Here is a 27,413-nt window from a genome sequence, read left to right as displayed (position 1 = left end):
GCTTCTTGTCCTCCTACTAATTATCACTGTGAAGAGCCTGGCTTAACCTTCTGCTGCTATGAGATCCACCTGAAGCTGTTATCTTCTTCAGGCTGGACAAATCCAGTTCCTTTAGCTCTCCCTTACATGGCTGCAACTCCAACAATCATGAGGGCCATTGGCTGAACTTGGCTCCATTTTTTCAATGCTTTTCCTGTCCTGGAGGAGCTCAAAGGACACAGTGTCTATATGTGGTCTAACAGGTGCTAAGCAGGAGCATAATCCCTTGCATCAAGCTCCTAGCTGCACTCCCTCCAGCAGAGTCAGGATGCTATTAGCCATCTTTGCTGACAGGACTCCCCAGGGCCTTCTCAGAAAAGCCAGTGGGCTCCAGCCTGTATTGGTGCAAGGGACCAGCATTCCCAGATGAGGGAAATTGCATTTGTCCTTGCTGAGTTTCATAAGGTTCCTGTTGGCCCATTCCTCTAGCCAGCCTAGGTCCTTCTGTATGGCAGCCCTGCCCACAGCATATCCACTGGTATGATTTACCATTGGTGAGATCCATTCTGAGTGTTCCCAATCACCACCTTCTCCTTCATAAGCCCAGAAATGTGCTCCAAGAGGACTTGCCCCTTTTAAGTTCCACGAGGACCACAATGACGCTGATAAATTTATAGTTCCCTAGATAGTCTTTGGCATTTTCGAAGAAGGGTGCAACATTTACCTATTTCCAATCATTAGGAACCTTTCATGATCTCCATATCCTTTCCAATATGATAGAAGCCTTGCAGAGACATCAGACCAGTTTTCTTGGCACCTTGGATGTAGCCTGTCTGGTCACATGGAATCTTCTGGTCAGACTCTCACAAGCTGTCTGACTAAACACTTCTACTTCTTGTAGTTCTATTTGAACCCTTTCCCTAAGCACAGAGGAATGGGATAGCTTGTTGGTAAAGATGGCAAAGAAACTTTAGAATGCCTCAGCTTTACCTGTGTCTGCTGCCCCTCCATAAAGCAGTGTTTCCACATTTTCCTTGCTCAGCCTTTTTATACTGACACTACAGTGGAAGCTCTTCTTATTACACTTCCTGTGCAAATCAAAACTGCTTTTAAGTTTTGGATCTCCTGAGGCTACCCCCACAAACTCAGGCAGTGTTTCTAAATCATGCCACCATAGCCTGTCCCTGTTTCCACTTCCTCTATGCTGCCTTTTACATTGGAGCTCCACCAAGCTCTCTCTTTAGCCACACCAGTCTATTGATACACCTGCTTGCAACTGTACAGTGAACACAAGACAGCTACCTAAGATCTTGCTACACCCCTGTAGGAATACTTCGGAATGCTTCCTGCTCTCAGACAGCCAGGATTTTACGATCTGCTATATTCTGAAGATTGTCACCTCACACAGTGCAGGCATTATCATCTGGCTTTCCCCATGTTCAGAATGCACAGATGCCTATAGTAAACAAAATGTTTTAAAAACTAATTCTAGTAAAAATGATCACAGAATCAATATGTACATTAAGAATATGATTTCCTCAAGCATTTCAAACAATTGCATATGGGCATTCAGCAGATCCACTTCTTTCATTGTCTTTAACATGTTCAATCACGTGAGAAAAACAAAGAAGTTAGCACCTAGAACAATGGAGCACCACAGTTTTGACCACAGCCATGAGAACATATAGGCATCTCTAGTTTTACCCACAGTCTTAAACAGCACATTTAGTTGTAGTTCAAGTAGCTGAAATTGCTAGTAAGAAATGCAATTTTACACTGTGTATGATGATAAAAATAGTAAATGTATCACAGAGAGAGGGATTAATTTATGGTTATTTGGAAAGTACTGCTCTAGATTGTCTTGCTTTAATAGTCTGCACAGGTACAAAAGCCATGGGTTGCCATCTCTTTTTTATTAAAGTCATACGTAACCTACTTACTGTGTAAGAAAGAACAAGCAAGATCAAAGCAGTAGCTTAATCTGGGTTGGTTTTATGCTTGCGTGGAAAGGGACAACAGCAAGTTGTAAAAGAATTCAGTGCCTACCTGCTGCATGCAACACCTCTGACGGCAGCCCTGGGGCCCCACCTTCCCTGGCCTGGGAAGGTTTCTCCACGTGGAAGTTTCAACACAGGGAGGAAACGTTTCACTTGATTTTCATTAGGTGGGTGGGACCAGGAACTTGCATCGCCCTATTTTGCAGACAGCAGTAGCAGCCTAACAAAGCAGAGTCACTAACTACACAAAACCCTCTGTGGCTGGAAAGAGTGTGTGACCAGGTACATTTCTGAATCCCTAGGACCCTTAACATCCTCAGTGTTATACCTGTGCTTAAGCCTCATTGAAGTCCCTGCTAATCAAGTGCAGATCTACAGATGCTGGGGCAGTACAGGGGCTGTAGCTCCTCTCTGGTATGATGTAGCACAGCATGGGAGCATCTGCAGAGCCATGACCTTCTCATACAATGTAATGTCATCATATATCTTCCCTTATGTTGCATTTGTCTTTGCTTATGTGCTTTACAAAACAGGTGTAACTTTTTTAAAGTAGCCAGACGTCAATGTCCTGGGTTCAGCAGGACAGTCAATTATTACCTGGGTTTTAATTGTTGCAGGCATATTTCAAGACATACAAGTAATATCTTTTATGAAACAGATTTCAGTCATGAATTCTCTGTTCATTTTTTCTCCTTGCCAGATGTTTCAAGCTTTCGCTATCTTATTAACCTCTCAGCAGTGAATTGTCTAGCACGAGATGCCAATCTTCACAACTTCATACAATAGAAGTCTTTATATCAGTTGCCCCACAACATTCCCTGAGCACGTGGGGCACTCTACCATGTGGCGGGTGGAAGGAGCAACAATGATGATCAGTCAGTCAGTAGAAGATTAAGTAAAACTGCAGAAAAATGTGAATGCAGAGTTGGCGGATGCTTAGCATGTGAGCTCAGGAATTTATTTCCCACTGTGAGCCAGTTTCTAGGTCTTGAAAATGCTTTAAAGCTTGTCAGAAGAAATCTAAAAGGTTGTTAGTAGATCCAAATGGAAATCTCAATTCAATAGCTCAGGAATCCAGAGCTAACTGCAAGTTCACATAATCAAGAGAGCTTTCTCAGGACCTGAAGAAGCAGAAATACATTTTCTGCAAAACCGTGGGCAATTACAAGCCTTTCTTTTCATTCCTGCTTTCTCGGAGTTGAACATTTTCCAGTGCAGATATATGCCAGTGGACCCATTAAAGTTGAAACACGAACGTATATGTGTGCCCTGCACTGTCTTCTCCTTGGACAGAACAGTGTGTGACAGGTGGTAGTGACCACACATGCCATGCCATTTAAAGAGTCTCATAAAAGAGAAAATAAGAGAATAATAATAATAACAACAACAGCAGAAGAACCCTACATCAAAACTACCCAAGCAGCCATGACAGTTTGGGAAGCAGAGGAGGGGAGGTTAAGGAATAGAGACAGGTACCCTTGCTTATCCTCCCCACTTGTTCTAATTACATATTAAATTATGAAGATTCAGGCTGTGATTCCTCCTAACACACCAGGATCTGATTTGTAACTTGGAGATGTCACACTGCGTATGTCAGTCCCTGTGTTCATCCCCTTTTGATTGTTGCAGATAGGTAAGTTTCTCTGTGCATGAGAAGGGTATTAGCCAGTTCCTATTCCAGTGAAGGTGAGGCTCACTAGAAAAGCTGGAAATGAGGACCAGGTGTGTGTATGGTCAGTAAAAATACGGGAAGTAGAGGAGAGATTTGATAAAGGTTGAAGAGAGACCCTCATAAGCATAGCTCTTCTGCACTGGCTCATCCAGAAGACCAATTCCAGGGGAGGGAGCTGGACAAAGCCTTGTAGAAACACAGTGCAATCCTACACTGAAAAGATGTTTTCATTTTTTTGCTAATAAGGTTAGCAAAAACCTGAAAATAAAGATTTTCTAGAGAAGAGCCAGACTGGGACATGCAAAGATGTCCATGGAAGGAAAAAGTTTGTTTAGGTTTGAGGTAAAGTGTGCAATTCAGTACTGGGCACTCAAAATGTGAGGTAGACATGAATTTCCCTGATCGCTTCTACAACTGCTTCTGTGGGGCTGGAAGACAATCAGTTTAATGTGGGGAAAGCTGGAGAGATCTTTGTGTCTGCAATAGATCCAAGGAAGGAAGGTCTTTGCTTTGAGTTTACCTCATCAGAGACCACGTGAATCTGTGGCTCAGCTTCAGAAACACCACTAGTACTACTGACAGAGAGGCTGAAAAGCTCAGAAGTCTCTGGGAGGAAGTAGGGCAAAGTTGACACAGCTTCAGCCCTGGACGGGTTTGCTATAGGAACTTATTCTGCTAGGCTTTGATAGAAAGAAAAACACAGACTTGGAGGGCAAAGAAGAAGAGCATAACACCTTTCATTCACTATGTCAAACATGCCTGGAACCAAGTATGTATGTTTATGGCATACACAGTCTCTTCAGGTTACATGAAGTCACTCCCTTCACTCAATCAGCCAAAGATTTTCACTCATTTTAAGCACCCTTTATATTTACTTCCATATCACTGCAGAAAACACTGAACTACTTTGGTCCAGGGATTTCTCTCACCTAATTCTAATTCTCTGCAAGGTAGATGTCCACATCAGGCCTGACCACCATAAAATTCCTTGGCAGTCAAGAAGCAGACACAAGTGATTCATATGATCTACTTTCAGATACATACTTCGGTACAAAACAAACTGCTCCTCAAAGGGGGGTTGGAACTAGGTGATCTTGGGGTCCTTTCCAACCCTAACTATTCTATGATTTCTATGTGGCTAAGGCTATTTCTTTTCTGTTTCTAGTGGGGACTCTGGTCAGGTAGCTCAGAGATATACATAGGCAATTGGTCAGCAGAATTCCACCCTGGTTTCTTTCACTGTGCACCAGAAACCCAAAAGGACTTCATGCAAGGTTAATTATTTCTTTCCAAGTATAACTAGATACATAAGTGTATGAACACAACATTAGTCCTGTACTACAAATTACATCTTCAAAGAACCCTATAAATGCTAACTACAGAGCAATTAGACTAACCTCTTAGTAAAATAATGCACAGAATACTGGCCTATTTATTGTTTTGCTGTTGTGTAAAATTAATGAGCTGTGTTTTTTGACCACTGATTCATCCTTCTTCCAAATACTTGTGGATTAAAATTTAAGCTACTTAAATAGCTCCACAAAATTACTGGTAGGCAGAAAATGGCAAGGCAAGTATTTGAAATGCACTGCTACAGACTGTAAATATGCAGAAGGATATGTGAACGTGAGGTCCCATTCCCAACTGGATTCCAGAGTAAAAGAATAATATTTTTAAAGGTGCAGGGAGACTGCTGTTTTAAGTTTGCTTTTATTTTTTAATTATTGCCTTGTAAATTAACTATGGAATGTTCCTGATATCATCGTCCCTTTCCCACTCCTCATCCAGCATCTCTGAGAACGTGCAAGTCAACAGTGAAGAGTTATGTACGATACAGAATGGAAACACTCACTGCAAAAGAGAAGCATGTGCAAGAAGTGGAAAGATGTCAGGAAACAAAGCACTACTGAACACAAGAAACTATTTGCAGCTCTGAGTGAATTGAGTAAATTCTGTGGTTGTCACATTGAAAATCATGAAGGGAAAGTGAGATAGTTGGTCCTTAACTTATTTTTCATCATTTAAACCACATCTTAGCAGAGTGTGTCTCAGTGTGTGGACAGCACAAGCCACTTCACCTTCCCTAATGATTCATAAGTTAAAGGATGCTAGTAGAACCACATGTTGTTTTCTACCCAGAAATTGCATACATACTGTGTGTAATACTTATTTCCTCATGAAGGACGCCAGGCTAACAGGAATGCAGTATAACTGGTTTAGGATTTATGAAAGAAAAGAAAAAAAAAAAGAAAAATCAAACCTGTTTGCTTTCCTATAAACCAAAAGCTACTTGATCAAATGCTTAAACTTACCAAACCATTGTGAAAGAACCTGAGGCTGGGTTCACTATGAACTGAATAGCTGAGATAGGCCTGAAGAAATATATTCACAGTAATTCCTTGATTATAAATACTTGTCAGTTCATTCCATTTGCAGCTGAGATTCCTCCAGCCCCTTCCCTAGAATGGTGGGAATCCCTAATGCAGCTGGAAGTAACCACAGATTTTCCTGAACTCATGTTTTTTTTGAATTGAAGATATTACTCTCATGTGTTATGCTAACTTCTGATGCTGCTTCACCACTTGGTGAAAAGAAACAGTTACTATTTGGAACTTGCCATCAGTATCAGGGCTGGTTTACAGAGGATATAAGGCAGCATTTCTATCTGACATCAGAAAATTGTACATTAGATAAAAGGTTCATGTTCTATACAGGAAACAGAGCTCCTGCAAACACCTGAGAGCCCCATGGGAGTTTATCATTGCAGAGAACAAGCAAGCACATAATCTGAAGTTCAAGGTTACAGAACATGTACCTGTGCTTACTCTAAGTAATAAAAAATGAGAGAAACGCTGATCTATTGTGACCCGTTCATCTCTACTGGGACCCTTGGAGTCCTCCAGGATGTAAAACACTGTAAACTTCACTCAAGAGAATACACTCCAGGTACTAATTTCCCTGAAATCACCTATACCTGAGAATATGCACACACCTCTTTATGAACAATTTTAATTTCACAATGAAATCAATATTCTTTCAGTACAAACAGATCACTGTGATGACCTGATTTTTGCCTTTACTTGCTATGAACACAGCAGCACACCGTGTCTAGAGGTGCAGAAGCATGGCTCAGTCCATGTGAAAGCTTCTAAAGGCTGCATCAGCATTTCTTACTTGAAAGAAAAATTGTAACAATGGATTTCATCTATCATCTTAAAAGAGAAACTACATCCATGTACTGTGCATTGCATAAAGAAGATAGGACATGGCAGTGTATGTGGCTCAGAAGTTTTGTGTTTATTTTTAAACTGATGTGTTAAGTACTGAAAATTAATTAATTTCAGCACAAGCCTAATCAATCAAAGAGGAAAAGGGAACAGTTTTGCCTTGGTTTGACCCAATCTGTACCCTAACTTTCACTAGTTTTGATGCAAAGGAGGCAGAGGGAAACCATGGCTAGGGAACAGGATCACTTCATGGGCAGCAGCTCTGTTACACTGGCTTGTGCACCTTGAACTACAATGAGAAAGTTCATGAACACCAATAGCATGGGATTCTTGGGGTCAGAGACTGTGTTGAGATGAAGCATAGTCAGTAAAAGTATTACAGACCTGCCAGTGATTCAGTTGTTGAAGAACTCCCTCTCAGCCTTATAATTCCAGTAGTTACTGTAAGTAGCAACAGATGCTAGTAGAATAAGACCCTGCTATTTTAAGCAAACTGACACTACAAATATAGAGGTTACTTAATGCTGTTCCTACTTGCATTTGAATAGCTTTTTACTATCCTAAGTAACCACATAAGGCATAATTACATGTATATATTCTAACACTAAGATAAATTATTTTTATTTACAACTGAATAAACTCAGAGTGCTTTGAAATCTATCGGCTCACTCCTTTTGCAGCCGTGTTTTTATGCTATTTCAAAACATTACTGAGTTTTTTTACACAAGCACATTTTAATGTCTCACAGCTTCTCCTTCCTGAATTCATTCATCGCAAAATGAAGCCACCGTTGTCTTTTGCTTAATTATCCTTTGCCTTTTATTGGATTTTTAGCCAGGAATTTGCTCAATAAAACAAACATTATCCAAAAAGCAAACAAGCTGCAACTGAGAAAAAAAAATGTGACTCCCTGTTAGCGCTGAGTTCATCAAAACAACAGATACATATTCCTGACCAACAAGAGATGAGACTGGAGGCCAACACATTATAATTAAAGATTATTAATTAAGCCTTGTCTGATGACAGAGTGAGAAGAGACCCATTGTACCCGCAGGACTAATGGCACAGAGCTGTGCTGCATCCTGCATTGGCAGCACTTAGCATGTCGTCCTGCCTGTGCTGCTGAATCTGAGTTCCTCTGCAACCAGCTGCATTGTTTGTCCCTTACACCATGGAGCAGGAGGTTGAAAGGGAAGAAAAAACACTAAGTATAGCTGCTGTGTGGTCCATCTAAGGGTTTCCCTGGCAATTCTGTCTTAAACAACCAGTGCCACTTACTCATCTACAAGAATTTTATGCTATAGCTCGTACCTCCAAGATTTTCCCGTTCTCTGCTGTGGATGATTCATGCAACTCATTTTTCCTGCTGGCTCACCTATGCCAAGAGCAGCGCATTGATTTCTTGAAACAATTTCCCAGTTGGTAACTTTGCTCTGCTCTGTCATGTCCCTCTCTACCCACCCAGCCTCCCACACCATGTGAGCTCAGGATCATAGAATCATAAAATCATAGAATAGTTAGGGTTGGAAAGGACCTTAAGATTATCTAGTTCCAACCCCCCTGCCATGGGCAGGGACACCTCACACTAAACCACGTCACCCAAGGCTCTGTCCAACCAGGTCTTGAATACCGCCAGGGACAGAGCATTCACAGCTTCCCTGGGCAACACATTCCAGTGCCTCACCACCCTCACAGTAAAGAACTTCCTCCTTATATCCAATCTAAACTTCCCCTGTTTACGTCTGAACCCGTTACCCCTTGTCCTATCACTACAGTTTCTAATGAAGAGTCCATCCCCAGCATCTCTATAGGCCCCCTTCAGATACTGGAAGGCTGCTATGAGGTCTCCACGCAGCCTTCTCTTCTCCAGGCTGAACAGCCACAACTTTCTCTGCTTGTCTTCATACGGGAGATGCTCCAGTCCCCTGATCATCCTCGTGGCCCTTCTCTGGACTTGTTCCAACAGTTCCATGTCCTTTTGATGTTGAGGACACCAGAACTGCACACAATACTCCAGGTGAGGTCTCACAAAATTTGAGGGGCAGGATCACCCCCTTTGAACTGCTGGTCATGCTCCTTTTGATGCAGCCCAGGATACAGTTGGCTTTCTGGGCTGCAAGCACACACTGAAGCCAGCTCATGTTCATTTTCTCATCAACCAACACCCCCAAGTCCTTCTCCGCAGGGCTGCTCTGAATCTCTTCTCTGCCCAACCTGTAGCTGTGCCTGGGATTGCTCTGACCCAGGGGTAGGACCGTGCACTTGGCATGGTTAAACTTCATGAGGTTGGCATCAGCCCACCTCACAAGCGTGTCGAGGTCCCTCTGGATGGCATTCCTTCCCTCCAGCGTATCAACCGAACCACACAGCTTGGTGTCATCAGCAAACTTGCTGAGGGCGCACTCAATCCCTCTGTCCATGTCAGCAACAAAGATGCTGAACAAGACCGGTCCCAACACCGATCCCTGAGGGACACCACGCGTTACTGGTCTCCAGCTGGACATTGAGCCATTGACCACAGCTCTTTGCGTGCAGCCATCCAGACAGTTCTTTATCCACTGAGTGGTCCACCCATCAAATTGATGTCGCTCCAATTTAGAGACAAGGATGTCATGTGGGACAGTGTTGAATGCTTTGCACAAGTCCAGGTAGATGACATCAACTGCTCTACCCCTGTCCATCAGTTCTGCAGCCCCATCATAGAAGGCCACCAAATTGGTCAGGCAGGATTTCCCCTTAGTGAAGCCATGCTGGCTGTCACCAAGCACCTTGTTGTTTTTCATGTGCCTTAGCATGCCTTCCAGGAGAATCTGCTCCAAGATTTTGCCAGGCACAGAGGTGAGACTGACTGGTCTGTAATTCCCTGGGTCATCCATTTTCCCCTTCTTAAAAATGGGGGTTATATTTCCCTTTTTCCAGTCGTTGGGAACTTCACCTGACTGCCAGGATTTTTTCAAATATGACGGACAGTGGCTTAGCAACTTCATTCGCCAGCTCCTTCAGGACCCGTGAATGGATTTCATGAGGTCCCATGGACTTGTGTATGTTCAGATTCTCAAAATGGTCTCAAACCAGATCCTCTCCTACAGTGGGCCCAAGGTCTTCATTCCCACAGTCTCCCTTCCAAGATTTGGGTGGTGCGGTCAGAGCATTTGCCAGTGAAGACTGAGGCAAAGAAGTCATTCAGAACCTCAGCCTTCTCCAAATCCAGGGCAGCCAGTTCTCCTGAGAGCTTCCAGAGGGGGCCTATGTTGTCCCTAGTCTGTCTTTTATTTGCAATGTAATTATAGAATCCCTTCCTGTTATCCTTAACATCCCTAGCCAAGTTTAATTCTAACTGGGCCTTAGCTTTCCTAACCTGGTCCCTAGCTTCCCAGACAACATCCCTGTATTCTTCCCAGGGTGCTTGTCCTTGCTTCCACCTTTTATAAGCCTCATTTTTCCTTCGAAGTTTCCTCAGCAGCTCCTTATCCATCCAAGGAGGTCTCCTGGCTCTCCTTCTGCGCTGCCTTCTAGTTGGGATGCAACACTCCTGAGCTTGTAGGAGGTGATCCTTGAATATCAACCAACAGTCTTGGCCCCCCCTGCCCTCTAGGGCTATATCCCATGGAACCTTACTAAGCAGGTTCCTGAAGAGGTTAAAGTCTGCTCTCTTGAAGTCCAGGGCAGTGAGCTTGCTGCATGCTCTTCTCACTGTCCTGAGGATACTTCTCTCTGCTCTGATGAGGTTTTACATTTTTAGGTTTGCTGCACCCTAACAAGTCTAGGAGGAATTTCTCAGTGTAAATGAAAGGAAAACTGGCCTTTTGCTTGCCTGTTATACTATGCTGCTAGTGAGCTGCAGTGCTACCAAGCCGAAGAAATTAAGTGTTGGCATCCTTAGAACATGGAAATGATGTTATCACAACAGGCCAGAGACTTCATTCTGTTCTCAGTAGCACCAGCCTACTCCACCAAGGAGGATCTTTTTCTGATGCCAGCCTCTTGGCTGTGTGGTGCCTGTGTGAAAGGACCTTAAAACCCCCTTAACTAGCCAGCTAAGGATTTCTTGCTTTAAAAGGCATCCTTGGATCACGGAGAACTAAAGTAGCCAGGTCAATGTCTTTCCTCTCACAGCTCTGGGTACAAAAGGTGCTTCTGTGGGAAGAGGCCATATCCAGTGTACCAGCACAGACATATGAGCTGACAGAAATCACTGCTTAGGGCAGTTCTGAGACCACTTTAACCTCTGGGGACTGGTTTGGTAACAGCTATCCCCAGGACTAGTAGACCAAACAGGTGCCACATTTATCTTCATCTCCTCTTTCCAGCAGGCATCCCAAGCTCAGTTTAACTGGATCAAGCGAGTGATTTCAACAGTTACTTTTCCCTTAGTTTGACAATGCAAAAAGGAGCAGCATCCAATCAAAAGCCTGGCCCTACCTCTTAAAATAAAAACTGTCATGTTGCCTCCTGAGAAACCTAACAATACACTGGTGTTTGCACAATAATTCACAATACGCACTGGTCCAAGCATGACACTAAAGTTCTGTTACCACTGAGTAAATACACTATACAAATGACACTGAAGGGTTTCCTTATCACTCACCTTATGCAAACCAACTTAGTGCCTGTTTAATTTCACTGGCTAAAGCAGAATGACTCCTGAGTTTGTACCAGTATAAGATCAGGATCCTGCACGAATTTTCTAGGAGCTGTTAAATTAATTAACCGATAAACAAATCAGTCTGTGGTTTATACAATCAACTTCAGGCTTTCTATTTTTGATACATAATCAACCACAGGATTAAGAGAGTCTGTGTTCTGTCAAGAAAGAGAAGCTTTGCAAATCTAAAAGAAACACAGAGGGCTTTTGGGGGTAACTTCCTCCAGATAAGAAAGTAACTGGAAGAAAGAAGCAGATCCTGATACTATCAGACAAACCTTGCTCTGGCTTAGGGAGATCTGTTTGTGCAGATCTGGCTGTGAGCAAACAGAGCCACATGGGTAGCAAATAAGGTTACTGTCATTTATGGCTTTTAAACTTTCCATCCCTTTGGCCATTTCAGCAGACCACCCTTGTGTGTATAGCAACACAAGACATGACAGGGGCAGAGTTACACCTGCTGCCAGAGGTGCTTCTGGTAATGCACTCACATAAGGCATTAAGGACCATGAATTCTTATATTGATATTACTTTCACTCATATTCAGCTCTTCCAGAAATGTTATGCCACACATTACAAAAGGTACTCTGAATCTTCCTACACAGAACTGGAGTTTTTATATCCAGCATGATGTATGGCTATGTTTTGCAAAATATTAACTTATCCCTTCTTAATTTTTACTGCTTGGATATGATGGTTAACAGCTGACTACAGATTTTCATCATTTAATGCATTTTTCAAATGGTTGGTCACTTGGGGGAGGGAGGAATTGCAGCATTAAGAACCAGATATTTTGATTTCTACAGATATTAAAGACTATAGATATTACTATACTTGGAACTTAAATCATCAATAATTTTTACCATCTAAAAATGATAGCAACTGGTTTTGTAGTTCTGTGACACTGCCAATTTTATATTTAGGCTACCACAAGCGTAAGAATACAAAAGAGAGAGTTTGGACTTTATGTAACAGTTATTTAAGAGAAAATTTTAGTCCTTCTGACTGTATAGACAGACCCTCCTATGTATAGTGAATCAATATACTTCTGTCTGCTTGTTGACTGTCATAGACATGAAGCAGCATCATTAGTAACCCTGTAACATGCCAAGATGCAATTAGTTACATAAAAATGCTATTAAAAAGCAGTCCAACACAAACCTGTGCTTTTGCCATGGAAACTTAAAAAAAACAATCCTGATACTAATCTCTTAAAGAATCCAGGTTTTCAAAGATTCACCAGTATATGAATCAGTATATAAAGAATCCCACATGGCATTGTAGCACATCTTGCCCAAACACAGTAAAAATAAACAGCTATTTTCATTTAAATGGTTAGGATTTAGGAAAAAGTACTACCATAAATCTATTATGTGTATGTGTTTCTAACAGTGAAATTTAGACTTTATTGTGAAAAGCCACTAAAATTGAAGAAAATCAGTGTTAAAATGAAACTGCAGGTTAAAATGAGTGGTATTTACAAGCAAGAAAAAAAAATGACTGCACATGGTATGTAATCATCAGTTAGATCCAGTGCTGTGGAGTTCACACAGATTAATTGTATGGCTGGATAATAAAACTGAAATGTTTATGACCAAGTGTTATTTGTACTTCCCCTGTATAAGATAAGGATAATCACATTTCTTGTTCCGAATCATAAACTGATCAACCCAGTTTTCCACCCACTCAGATTTCTCCCTCTGCAGGGCAGACTCAACAGATTTAAAGCCAGACTGTGAAATTAATTGTACATATGGTCTCCAGAATGCAACCCCAAGAACAAGCCACCTACACACCTAATCACTTAGGCACAAGTCTGAATTACATTCCTTTACAAAACACACTCAAATCAGGACCCTCTGTGCCTCCAAAGCCTGCAGCCTTTACTTGAAGATAAATAGATGGGGCACAAGGTTTGCTTTTTAAAATAGGTATAGAGGAGGAATATTAATCACATTGATAACTGATGGGATAAAGCACTCAAAAAAGAGGGGAGGTAGGGCTGAGTGCTTTACCTCACCTAGTGGGGATTCAATCCCACATCTCCCATTTCTTAGATGTGCAAGAGGCATTCAGCTACAAAGGGTATAGGGATGAGGAGAGAGCACAAGAATACAAACTTGCTTCTTCCTTCTGTAGAAGCCACAATTTCAAAGCTAAGGGGCTACTACTGCATTTCACAAGTGTCTCAAACCTATTTATGTACTAGGTATGCTGGAAGCATGGGTGAGTTGTGTTTAGAGGAGCTCCCCACCAGGAGCTTGAGTTGGGGAAGACAGACATCTCAGGCTGAGGCATTTCTTTTTGCAAAAGCACAACCACAGAACAGCATAGATCTAAAAATAAAGGAATACAAACTTAAAGTGCTAACTGGTTCAAACTCACTGACATGAAACCTTCTCAAAATGCAGTCTTTAAAATCTCAGCTGTGTATCCCAGAAACATGGGATAACACCAGATGAAACAGTGCTTAGTCATTTGAGTGACAAGACATGCCATCCTAAGCCATGCAGGTAGAAATAACAGAACTGCTACATCATAGAATCACAGAATGGTTTGAGCTGGAAAGGACCTTAAGATCATCCAGTTCCAACTCCCCTGCTGTGGGCAGGGACACCTTCCACTAGAGCAGGCTGCTCAGAGCTGCATCCAGCCTGGCCTTGAACACTGCCGGGGATGGAGCATTTACCACTACTCTGGGCAATCTGTTGTCAGCGTCTCAGCACCCTCACAGTGAAGAGTTTCTTTCTAATGGCCAAAATCTACCCTTCTTCATTTTAAAGCCATTCCCTGTTGTCCTATCACTATGTGCCGCATCCTTCAGAGGATATTTATACTAAGCACAAGAAAATGGATTATAAGTGGTCTGTTGCACATGTACCCTCACCTACCCAAAACTTTCACATCAAGCAAGCACTATTACTTTGAAGTAGTTGTGCATGGTTGAGCCAGCCTGAATGAAAGATACAGCTGAGACGTTTTTGGTGTTTCAAATGGGCAACCTAGTAGGTTCCTTAAAAAAAACCATAAAAATGGTGCAACCTCATAATTTTGAAGCCTCAAATATCTGTAACCAGAAGAAAAGTAACAACCTTTTGCTGACTGACATCAGGAAATAACGTCCCAAGTGTGGCCGGGTCCGACTCGGGACTAGTGAACGGGAGCGCTGCGCTCCAGAGCGCAACCAGAGAAGCCGAAATCCACGGGCCGGGCACAGCACGGCTGCGGGGCACAGCACGGCTGCGGGGCACAGCACGGCTGCGGGGCACGGCGCCCTGCGGGCACAAACAGCCGTGCCCCCCCGCACTGCTAAGGTCTCCATCTGGGGCAGTCCGGGCGCGGTAACTGGGGCAGGCCCTGTCCCCGGCACCCGGATCCAACCGCCCAGGCCCAGGTGGGAGGAGCGGGCGGGGTCCACCCGCCCAGGGCCGGGCAGGAGGGGCGGTGCACACAGGCTCGCCCGCACCTGCTCCGTCCTTCGCCACCTCTTCCTCGCCCACCTGGCCGCGCTCGGCCGTCCCCGCCGCGCTCGGCAGCAGCCACCGCCACAGCAACATGTTGCCCAGGAGCGCCTCGTCCATGCCGCCGCCTCCCAACCCCGCTGCCTACTTCCCGCCTCCCCGGGTCACGCTGCCCTCCGGCCTGGAGATCCTGCGCACCTACTCGGGAGCCGTCATCTTCCTGGAGATCGTGAGTGCGGGCAAGGGGTGGCGGCACCGGCCCTCCTTCCCCTCAGCGCCCCGCAGCCGGTGGCACGGGCGAGCTTCAGCCCCGCTCCTCACCTGCCATTTTGTGTGAGGGAAAGGTGCGGCGGCCGAGCCTGCGGCAGCGGGGTGCTCTCGGGCTGTCCTGCTCTGGTCCCGGGCGGGTGGCTGGGACACGGGGCTGTGCCGGGAAGGGCAGCAGGACCCGGCCCCGCTCCCTTCAGCCTGCCCCGGCGTGTTCACTCCCATCGGTGTCGGTGGGGCGAGGTGCTTCCCCCCGGCCTGGCCGGCAGCACCAGGGGCTGTGGAGATAGGTTACATGGGGGTTGTTTAAGCTGTCGAGGACTTTGGGCTGCACAGAGTGCCCGACCCAAACCCGCCATGGCGAGTTATGCCGGTTCTTGCCTGAGTGTGTTACGGGTCCTGTGCAAACTCCTACAAGTATAATTTCATGGGTCTGTTAGACCTTACTGGAGGACTTTTGAGTTAAGGCTGAGTATGAGGCTCTGCAGTGGTGCTAAGTAGTAGGAGAAAAAAAAACCTTGGCAAAAGTCATCTGATTTTAATAATTTTTCTTTTTTTTTTTTTTTTGTGGGGTCATAGCAGACTACTGCTTGGGTCCTGGTCTCAAGTACTGAATCAGTAGGGACAGAAGGGTAATTAGGTTGGCCAATGTATTCTACATCTGACAGCCTACCTGAAGTGGACAGCAGTGGGCAGTATGAGGGAAACAGCGCAGCAAGGAGCACTGAGTCTCTACAGTAGTTGCCTAAATGTATTTTTAAAGAAGCCTGCAAGGTTGCATGTTCAGAGTACTGCAAACATTTCATGTGTCTCTGCTTTTTGTTTAACAGATGCTTTGTGCTATCCCTTCTGCTTCCTCATTGCCCATCACTATCTGGTCTCTGAGTAACAGACACCTGTAGTCTTGTGAAACTAAAGAAAGTTTTGTTCTTCACAGCAGCTAAAAAAAGGAACCCTAGGGAACCACTTGAAGGCTAGTACATAAACCCTTGGGAACTTTAAACTAGACTAGCAGTGCATCTTTAGATATACAGTGCTGCAATGTAAGATGAGAAAGGAACCAATTAATTTTATACCAGGCATCTTTTGAAAGGTATCTCTCATCCAACCTTAATTCAAAAGAAATTTCTCCGAATCTGAAAATGTAACCCCTGACTTTGTAGTTGTAAATCTGTAGGAATTAAAGCGGGGAAATAGTAACTTGCTTGGTTGCTGTCTTGATCGTAGCTGTCACTACACTGCAGGCTGGATTATGAAGTTAAATCTTCCTGTAAAAAAATGAATATATTTCAGATGGCAATTAAGATTTTCTCCAGGTTTTTGTTTTTGTTTTTTTTTTTTTTTTATAAAGAGACAGGATTTGCAGGGAGAAATAGTACCTTCCTTAGGCCAAGAGCTGATTAAGCTGTGCAAGCCATAGAGTACATAAATTCTCTATCAGCCCATCATAGCATAGCATCCCCACCACTCATTAACTGTGATCAGCATGCTGAAAAGAAAATTGGTGGTGCTGAATTCTTCCCTAGGTTATAATAATTCTGGAAAACTGAGTGTTTTTCTAGTCATTATCACACAATTTACAACTTGCCTTATTCTGTATTCTAGTTTTTATTGCTTAATATGTTGTCCTTTTTATTACAAATGCATTTAAAAAGAAAATGCAGTTTCATCTCTTTTCTATATTTCATCTGTTTAGGACTGCAAAACTAAACAGTATGAAATTGAATCCAAATCTGATGTACATCCTTCTCATGCAAACTAGTAAATCAAGAAAGATTTGTGTGTGTGTGTGAGTCATGTTTTCACATTTATTATATTTCCTACAAAATGAGAATAAGGGTAACATTTTCAGCATCACCACACAAGTCACCTTGGTCTGTAAATCCCATTTACAAGATTAGAGCTTTTAAGAATTTCAGAGTGGGTTCGTCTTGTCACCACTTAGTGCCTATCATTTCTGAGAGTGGCACTTGGGCCCTCTGAGTACATTTGAAGTGTTGCCTTTTGGCTTCTAAAAGTAATTTGAGAATGTGTTGATTGGTGGTATTAGTTCTTACACAGAAAGGACTGAATAAAAGTTGTCTGTTCATTGTCTGTGTTTCTCTCCTTGCAGCTGTTTGGAACAATAGTCTGGATTTTGGTAGCTTCTACCCGAGTTCCACTGCCACTGCTGCAGGGATGGGTAATGTTTGTAGCAGTGACTGCATGGTTCCTGTCCATTGTGTTCCTGTGTGTGTTCCTCTTCGGTTATGCAAATAGAATCGCTGTCAACTGGAACCAGACAGTAAGATTTTTTTTTTACTTATTTGAGTATTCCCTTCATTTTGTGAACTGGAAATCATTTCATGAGAAGTACTGATCCATAGTCTTAATGCCAGGCCTTCTGTTTTAGTGGAAAGGTTTTCAAAACAGGAATTCAAAACTTAAAAAAGGAAGAGCAGGGCTATAAGGATAATGGATGAAATACAGGACCTGTTTTATGATGGATGCTGAAAGAGTCCAGCTTTTGAAACTGAAGGAGTATGCTTGTCCTCTCTGAGCACATAAAATGAGTGAGCAGCAGGAAGAGAACTAGTTTAACAAGGCATGGCAACAAATTCGTATGTATGGACAGAAATAATCGCAGACTGGAAATGGGAAAACATTTCTGGACTATTAAAGAAGTCATAGCAACACTCTGTGAATAATGGGGGTACATGTAATAGCGTAAAGGAAGTGATACATTTATGAACACAGTGTGATGTGGTTATCTGAGATAGCAGGGGCTGGACTAAAGAACCCACGAAATCTCCTCTAGTTCTTGAAAGTCTTCTGCTGACTTTTGGTTCAACTCCTTAAAGCCAGGGATAGCATTGGTGAGTGGTTGTTAGACCTTAGGTAGTCAAAGGCAGCATAACCTGTAGTATGATATAGCTTAACATCTTTCTAGGAAGCTTAAAGTTTATCTTTCTTAAAGGAAACCTGGTAAGACAACAAATAATTACACTCTATTCAGCTTTTCTTCATTGTGGAGACATGACTTGATTCTTGATGTAATGGATTGTTATGGCTTGGGCCGATAGTTCTCACAGTCTGTACCTTTCTGTTAGAAAAGGAAAGTTGTTCATTCCAGTTTTTGCCAACCACATGGATACATCAGGTTATTGACTGCTAATTTACATGCTCCTTTCTTGGCATAATCTGTTTTATACTTCGGGTTTTTAGCTCTCAAGTAGTTGGGTATGAGATGGTATCACTTTCTTATGTTGTTGGAAGTGAATAATAAGAGGTGGCAAAACTATGATCAGGATTTCAAAAAAATCTTCCAAAAGGACCTGAACTTCTAAAATATTAAGAATGGCTGTAACTCCTAATCACTTTCACCTCCCTCCTATGCAGCTTAGTTTACCTATTGATGCTTTTCTTGATCACAGCTGGAATTGCATGCTTCAGTATCAACATCTGTAGTTACTTACCTGTTCCAAGTTATTCACAGATGTTTCCTTTACAATTTGCTTTAAAAACCTTTTGTTTAATGCTTCATGAGTTTGGGGCTGCAGCTCATCAGTGCTTAAAGACTGGACTCTATTAAAATGAACTTCAGCACTTTGATAGCAAATACACAGACAGTGTCAGCTTTCCAGCACAATACAGGCAGTAATTACACTAATAATGAGTTACAATTACAGAGACCTTTACAGGGATCTATGCTGTGACATCCTCACAAGTTATGATGCAACAAAGCCCTTGAGCATGTGCATAACTTAAGTAAATTATAATGTGTCCTAGGTTTCATTGAAACTGTCAATTTACAAGTTGCTGGGTGAGGGCATAGCCCTTTATAGATTGAAAATGCCATGCAAACGTTCATCTTACAATGATTATGTAAGTGTGTCTTACGCATTGGCTACTCGATGCTGCAGTAATTTGTTACACTATTAATTTTGTCCCCTTGTAAGGGATACATTGCTGAAAAACTTTCTATGTCAGGAAATTGCTACATGACTTGTATAAAAGCTGCATTTGTGGGGCAGTGTAACTTAACATAAAAAGCTGTCATAACTAAGTCAACATAAATGAATGCAGAGTGAATTGTTTTATTTCTAACATGGTAGCTGATACCCAACCCCTTCCAGCTGTCAACAAAAATAACACTAGATATATCTTTGAACCACTATTTTCAGGTACCCAAATGTCTGTAATTTGTTGGCTCTAAATTCTTTAGCAGCACTTCACAAGGATTTTTTTACCTTCTGTTGCAAATAGTTTTAGTGTTTCTAGTAATTGTTTTATTTTCTAAAATAAAAAGTTGTACCTGTTTGCTTTAGGTTGGCATTTGGATAAATACATGGGGTTTGCTATTTCATAAATTAAATTTACAGAAGCTACAGGTCATTAGAAAAATGTTAAGAGTCATGACTTAGTTGTATTGGAGTAGTAGAGGTTAATGCACAAATGTGGTTTAAGACTCCAGGAGCTTAAATATAAGTTTGAAAAATAGCATAGGATTCTGGCAACCCTGCATTTAGTAATACTTTACATTAGTATCAGTGGAGCTACTTACAATACTTATAATGTAGATCTAATACACAGTAGATATCTTGATACTACAAGAGTGAAAAGGTGAGAGAAAATACAGACCTTAGGGAGGTACATCGCTTGGTACATCACTGTATTAAACCAGATGGTATGATAAATACTGTCCTTTACAGCCTGACTCACAACACACTCATTTACAAAATTAGATGTGAACTAAGATAACATGCAGATCTGGTAGTGTTTTACATAAACTTTGTATGAGGTTTCAATGGTGGTACACGTGTGGGGGCAAGGAAGGATTAGACACCATGCTAACAGGTACTAAAAACCAAAAACCCCTGGGGGTTTTTGGTCACAGAAACCATAACCATACAAACATGAAACCTTACTGATGCTACGTAGCTTCACTCTAATTGCTGCCGGGCGAAGGAAATTAGAGGGTTTGGCAGGAGAATGAAGGAAATGAAAAAGTTCGTCTTCTCAAAATCTTTCTCCTGCATGCAGTCAGCATTGTCTTCCTCATGGAGCTATTTGTTCTCCTTTACGAGCAGTGGTGCCAAAAGCATACAGCTGATAACACTGACATAGTTGCTTGCTAGTAGCCCAAGAATAATGGATGTCCCTGATTACGCCTGGGTTGACACAGGCCTTTCAAGGTGAACTTGTGCTATGAAATGGGTAATTCAGGTTGTGATGTGGGGTTTAGTACTTGTCACACAGTGAACACATACCAGCCTGTGGTCTGATGTGGTGCTGCAGGCAGTAGCATGAAAAATGAGTGTGTCTGCCAGCTCCAGTGAGCTTGGGAGGCCACAGCAGTAAATGTCTGATGGGGTGAGTGCCTCCTCAGATGCAGCAGAGCACTGCAGCTTCTCCCATGCTTCAGTGCACTCACACTAGAGTAGGTCCCTGGGATTTTTTACTGTGAGGCACAGAAGTTACAGCAGAGCTGGAGACTTACGAAGTGTGTCTTATGGCCAAAGCTTGAGATTGGGCAAGCGTGGCACATAAAGGCTACCAGTTAGGTCAGGAAGCCACCCTCTGCCCCCTTCTCAGTTCTGTTGCTGTCAGCGGGGCTTTCTTGTGATACTCCAAGAGGAAGTAATTGTTTTTAAAATATTGGAAGGGGAACAGAGGCAAAAAAATACCAAATCAATGGAAAACCAAAACTTGGGAATTACTGCAGCAGTTTTGCCAAAACTTGGATTCCCAGTCACTAGGAAAAGCAGTGCACTCTATGGCCTAACCTCAAATGATCAGATGGTTTTTCATTAAGAGAAAATCATTTCCTGAGCTAATTGGAATGGGAAATTTACAGCAGCTTATATCGTAACTTATCAGAACTGACTAGGGTGTGATTCAAGAAGCTTTAGCTGCTGTAAAATGTGGAACAACTAATGAGTTAGAAAAGAAAAATCTTCCAATAATAGGAAAATTTCACACCTACAAGGAAACAATTGTCTAAATAGAGAAATGCAGCACATTCTCACTTTGATATTTGATATAGTCAGTAGGCAAGGATCTTTCACAGTAATTTCTAATGCACATGAATGCTGTCTGCTGTTATGATGGACTTGCACATGGTGTACCCTGGGTTCTCACTCTTGACATACTAGTAGCCCATTGCACTCAAGTGAATTAAAAGTGTTGGAGATAGGGTATATAATGTGGATGTCATCAAAAAGCATACATTTACTTGTGTAAAACTTAAAAAACTGTGTCTATGGCTTTTGCAGACCTGCTTGGGTATGGACACGGAGTATATATTTAATGGACTCAGGAACTGCGTGCAGTGCAAATGTCAGTTTTGCAGACTCACAACAGAAGATCTTGGAGGAATATTTTAGACGTTTTGAAACTGTACTGGCACTCTTGGTTCTTGCCGTGTGGAAACCACAGAGAGATTTAGGCACCAAAGCTGCTTTTTCATGTGCTCCAGTAATAGAATTAGAAATGAGAGTTAGATGTTTAAACCTTGTGTTCAGCTAGCATTCACCACGGAAGAGGGAAGAATTGCCTAGATAAGGCAAAGAGAGAAGCATGTTTTAAGTAAATCCTGACTCCTGTCCTCTCAAGTCTTGGGCATTTTATTCCACAACATCATTAAGTACTTCCAAATTACTATATTTTATGTAGAGCCAAGTTAGGGAGAGTTGAGGAATGTCTCAGTTCTTGGATTCTGATTTTATCAAGAAGTAAACTTCAGCTGTATCAAGGTTGAGGTGTTTCTGGTCATTCACAGAAGCAAAATCTAAGCGTGGAAGGGGGACTTCTGGGTCTTAGCTTATAGCTAAGAAGGGATTTGGGGGATGGCAAGCTTGTATTGTACTGCTTAAATTGTGATGAACTTGCCCTATATGTCCCTTCTTTTTTATGTAAACTGTATGAAGGGAGAGTTCTGTAAGCTCTAAAAGCTTTAAAGTGATCTAAAAGGTCAGCATATGTACATATAGATGATCACATGCCTTTAACTTGAAGGAATGGTTTGGGGAGAGTTGCCTCTTATCACTAATTATGTTAGTGAATTGCTTACAACTGCAAGCAGCTGTGAAAACTTGTCCAGGTTAAGCTCTCAGATTGATTTAACACTGATTGTCTAAAGGTAATGCTGTCAGTACTTGTTTCATGTTTCAGTGGTGGGGTTCATTTGCACTAAGGCTAGAAGAATTAGATAAGTATTGTAGCCTAAACTGAGTCTGTCATTTGCTTTTCAGGATTTTCTTTTCCATGGGGCTACTTTTGTCTTTTATTTTGGAGCTTTTCTACTGCAAGCAGCAACTACATCTCTGCATCACTTTCCCCGCAAATTCAATTCCACCTCACAAGAGAAGATTATGGCAGATCATGAATATAACATAAGCATAGCAGCCTCGGTACGTATTTCATATATTTATATTTGGGGAACAGAAGTCTGTTGTGAGCCCTTGTAGCCAACTTGGGAACGTAACAGCAAGCTGGAATAGAAAGACGAGCTGTGAAAAAAAAGGGATTGCCTTTGAGAGTACCAAACAGTGTCCATCAGAGACGTGCATAAAATATTGGAATAAGCTAAAACTAATGTGGTAGGTGCTCGGTTGCTACTCTTCACTGTAGTGTTGTAAATATATGATCATTACAGCTCATAATTTTTAGATGAGATATTTTGTAAAAGCAATGTTGGTTATTGGAATAGAAGAAAAAGGTAACAACTGAGCCTTCATCAAAGCATCGTGTGAATTTCATGCCTGTGCGGAAACCTTCAGTGGTTTCTTTTATATCATTTAGATAGTCCATGAGGAAAAAAACTTGGACTTATATCAGATATAAAAGTTACCTGTAAGGGTTCTGCTGTCCTTTGTGGCAAAGGTTAGAGTGCTTTTATTGATAGGCTAAGCTTAGACTTCATTTTTCTCACTGTAATTGCATCATCACTGAATCACTGTATCTAGTGATGTGGGTGTGCATAGCTGAGTCAGGTTCTAGCTTTCTCCCTGGCTGGACTCCTGAAAGTCAAGTAAAGGTGTGCCTGTAGGATTAATTTAAAGAACCAGAACTACTGCTGTTATGTTTTTCGTACCATCCAGAGGGTCTTGCATACCTCAGGGAACTGTATATATATATAAAGTTTCTAAAACCCTCTGTGGGTATTAATTGTCTTTAAAACTAAATGCACCATTAATTTTGCACAGGAAATACCTTCATTTCATCTTAAGATAAAAACAGATGAAAATAAGGTGTAAGGTTCACATCCTTTCTACAAGAGGAGAATAAAAAGGAAAAGCCTTTTGCTTTGGCTAAGCCAGTCTCTGATGACTTGAGGTGGGCATGTCAGTCTCTAAGTCTAGAGTGCCTCACCACTTGCCAGTAACACACTAGATCACATCTGCTACCTGTATGGCCACATGGCAAAAGGACAGAGTGGTATCTCATAACTGCACCTGAACTAGGGGAGGACTTTGAAATAAGAAAGTATCTCAAAATTTTATCTTACACTGTTGCTCTTCAATCCTTCTTCAATGTGTTCAGGTCCCACTGAATATATGGTCTTTTCAGTCATTTTGTCTGACAACAGGATATTGGGAACTCCAAGAGACTCTTTTCCCCTTCTGTACTATTTTTCCAAAGGAGACTTTAGTTCTTCAAGCTCCTCAACTCCCTGTCAAGATAGGGGAGGAGGAGACTATTTTGTAACTTGCCTCAGTATTTTTAATTAAGAGATGCTGAGAAATGGTGTATCAGATAACTGTAGTCCTCAGTGTCTTTGCATTTTTTCCAGAAGTGTATCATTGAAAAGTCAGGACACTCAGAAAAAAACTGTAATCCTTTAAAACACTTCATTAGAACAGTCCTGTGATCTACATGGAAAAATACTAAAGATTTCTAACATTTTGTGTTTTAAAATTACTTTTGTATATTGTGATAAAAATACACATGTTCATTTTATATGGGTGATAGTTCTACGGTGTAGCATTTATTGAAAACTTCAATTGTCAGTTTATCACTTGTGTGGAAAGCAAGTAGGTAGGTTGTTATGACAAGATTGAATTCTTATGTTCTAAGAGACAGAATCCATCATGAGCACCTGACAATATGAGAAACTTCAGCAATTCAGTTTCTCATTTCTTCCTTCTGGTTTACATTACATATTCAGGTTTGCTGTGCAATGACCTTCAAATCTATACAGTTCAGTGCTTGGGCAATATTAACTTCCTGGCATTTCTCAGGAGTTGATTTAATGGCTGGTTATCTGGTCAAGGAGGCCAAATTTGAAGCTGTTTCTGTACTTTTGCAAGTAAAAGGGATCTGTTTAGAGAGATGTCTTCTTAGCTGTTTGCTGATAAAGGCATTCACTTGGAAACCTGAGATTAATGTTTGATCAGTCTAGGTAAGAGGAAACTAGAATACAGAGTGTACTTACACACAATTACTTTGTTCCATAACTTATGCAGACATTCTGCTTCATATTCTATTTCAAAATGTCATCTGAAGCCAGCAAGTCAGTGAAAAGCAGTAATATAGAGTTATAACAGAGAGATTAATAAGAAGACTTCAGAGGATGCTAAACATGTCTTTACCTTAAGCATTTTGGCTGAGGGAGGTAACTTTTGAATAATTTGTGTTCCTGTATTCATTTAGAATAGAAAAAAAAAAACAAACCCAAACCAAATGTAGAGCAACATAAAGTGTGATTCACTTTTTTATTTTTTTCTTCTTTTTCTTCCCCACCTGGTCCTCCTCTAGATTTTTGCCTTTGCAACAGCTGTTTGTTATGGTTGCAGCACAGCCCTGGCATTAAGGAGATGGAGGCTATAGCACTTGAAGAGAGGTTGATGCCCGAGTGTTCTGCGTCAGATCAAATTAAATGCTACTTGTCTGTTTTACTGTAATCTAATTCCAAAAGACTTATTTTTTTTTGCTTTAAATCTGTTTCAAAGTGCTGAAATGCAAATAACTCCTCATAAGGATTTCCCTAAAAGAAAACAAGTTTGCATCTCTTCCCTTCTGATTTTTACTTTTATTCTGTACTCATGAAAAGCATACTTATTGTATGGTATTACAGAGTTCAGGGATAAACAGATACATCATTAGCAAATAAGAGAATTCTAGTGCTAAATCAGAAGAGGAAGAAGATGGAAACTAAACCAATGTGTTAACTGCATAGGCAGCTAAAAAGCTCCTCCCTTGTTAAATCCTGGGATTGGGCCTTAAGTATTTTGCAGCATTACAGTGCATTCCACACAGGTGGGGTCTTCAGGCTCCTTTTAGAGTCATAGGTTTTCTGTGTGCTGCTCCTTGTGTGGTCAGAGCCCAAGCTGACTTTGTGATACCAGCTTAGTATGTATATTATAAATTTTGATGTACAGAGAAGATATTTTAAATATACATCCAGTGAAATCTTTTGATACTCTTTTATAGCCATATCCACCTATGGTTATCTGATCCTTAAAGCTTCATGTGTTCTTTAGTACATGGAAACTGGGACTGTCAGTCAGTAGTTGATTAGTTTTAGGAGTTTAGCTTAATCAGATCTATTTATACTGCAAAACTAAAAGAGTGCATCTGTGTTGTGTGTGTGTATATACATGGTCTATATTTGTTTAACAGGAATATTTGCGCTGTTTTACTTTGTTAGAGTACAACTTTGGATTTGTTACTTCAAGTGCTGCATTTGTTACTTATTATGTGAGTCAATATCATTTGAATGGAATGTAACCAAATGGTGAATAATGTCTGACCTCAATTCTTGCAGTGTTGTTATTTGTTGCATTCTAAACCTGAAGTGTTGTAAAGGTGTTTCTATTTGGACAGGTGCCTACACAAATGTCTTATTGAAAGCAGAGGAATGCAGAGCGGTTTGCCCACTGTGGAGTTTGCTTTTGGCACAAATGAGGTTTAATTGAGCCTCTCTTGAATATCCATGTTGTATAATGGCATTCTATATTTTATATGGAAAAGCAATGTAACAGAACTAAAGGATGGCATTGCGCTCTGCTCCGACACTCATGCTGGTCTGCAGATGGTGAAACTTTTTGTAATGGCAGTAGATGATTTTTACTCTTGTCAATAGTGCCAAATTGATCACCTGGGAGAAAAAAGCTCCCTGTCATTCATAAAACAGCATGCTCACCACATCTTGCCATTGTACCTGAATACTCTGTAGAGACCAGCAGTGGTTGGGTAAGGGAAGACAGGACTTTCCTCATTCCCAGGCCTGCTCCTTTTCCTGGAGCCAACCAGGGTGTCTGCCATGGAGGTTACTTTATCAGACTTGCCAGGTAGAAGGATTTCTGAGAGTCAGCCACCCCCAGCAGGGCCCTGCAGTCCCTGCTGACCCTGTACAGGTTCTTAGGGATGATGTAGCAGTGAGTGGCATTCCTTCTGACTACTGGAACCAGTTGATTGTCCTGAATTACTGCAGTGGGATGATTTTGCATATCCTGTTTCCTTAAATTTTTATCTTCCAAAGATTTTGTACTCTGGCTGATTTATTACCTGCCCCCCCCCCCATTCTCTACTTGCATTGAAACTTGTTTTGTGAACATTTTATCTATAGCCATATACTTTTAAAAATGCTTCATATTGTATAAAATACACTGGAGTATATGGATTAAAGTATGTAACAAAAAACTTACTCTAAGCATTAAAGTTACTTAATATATTTATGGCAGTAGTCTGGTTATTAATTCTGTCTCTGGAAAGTATCAAAAAACTACCTTACAACTTTGCCTGACGTGATGCTGGATGTGTAAAATTAAGGCTAAGATTTCATGACAAGGCCCAATTACATTGATGCTAGTTTTGTGTAGCAGTTTGCTGCATGACACAGCATGAATATTAGTAAGGAGAAGAGTAAGGTTAGCTATAGCAACGTTGGAAATGGGAGCTGATCTTTGGTGTAGTTTCTTCTTCACCCTGCAACCTGGAAGTGCACTGCGGTCCACAGACTGCGCATGCCAGAGCTGTTGTCTCTGCAGCCAGCTGGGGTGATGTGGGAAAGATCTTAAATTAAACTTAAACCTGCAGTGTAGGAAACCCACATTCATGGTGTCAATTCAAAAGCTGTCCAAGCTGGCATTTGTATCTAACCTCTGAGTTCAAACCCACTGTGTAAAGCCTGTGACTGATGGATGCAATTCAAGCTTCTTACTCTACTTGTAGAAGTCCAGA

The 27,413-nt window shown here is 41.6% G+C and overlaps 1 protein-coding gene across 1 annotated transcript; it reads left to right on the top strand.

Moving 5' to 3' along the window:
• Positions 1-14,961: 14,961 nt before the first annotated feature.
• Positions 14,962-26,908, top strand: MAL2 (mal, T cell differentiation protein 2). Its single transcript, XM_061447827.1, has 4 exons — positions 14,962-15,210; positions 17,362-17,532; positions 22,481-22,639; positions 24,987-26,908. Exons 1-4 carry the CDS (start codon positions 15,076-15,078, stop codon positions 25,056-25,058), a joined length of 537 nt encoding a protein of 178 aa, XP_061303811.1. The 5' UTR covers positions 14,962-15,075; the 3' UTR covers positions 25,059-26,908.
• The last annotated feature ends 505 nt before the right edge of the window (positions 26,909-27,413 follow it).

Source organism: Pezoporus flaviventris, unplaced genomic scaffold (genome assembly GCF_033815535.1).
Source record: "Pezoporus flaviventris isolate CSIRO_AGI_PZ_B2104156 unplaced genomic scaffold, CSIRO_AGI_Pfla_v1 ptg000007l, whole genome shotgun sequence".
Lineage (NCBI taxonomy): Eukaryota > Metazoa > Chordata > Aves > Psittaciformes > Psittacidae > Pezoporus > Pezoporus flaviventris.
Note: the sequence above shows the minus strand (reverse complement) of the source record. Positions and strands in the feature narration are given on the sequence as shown.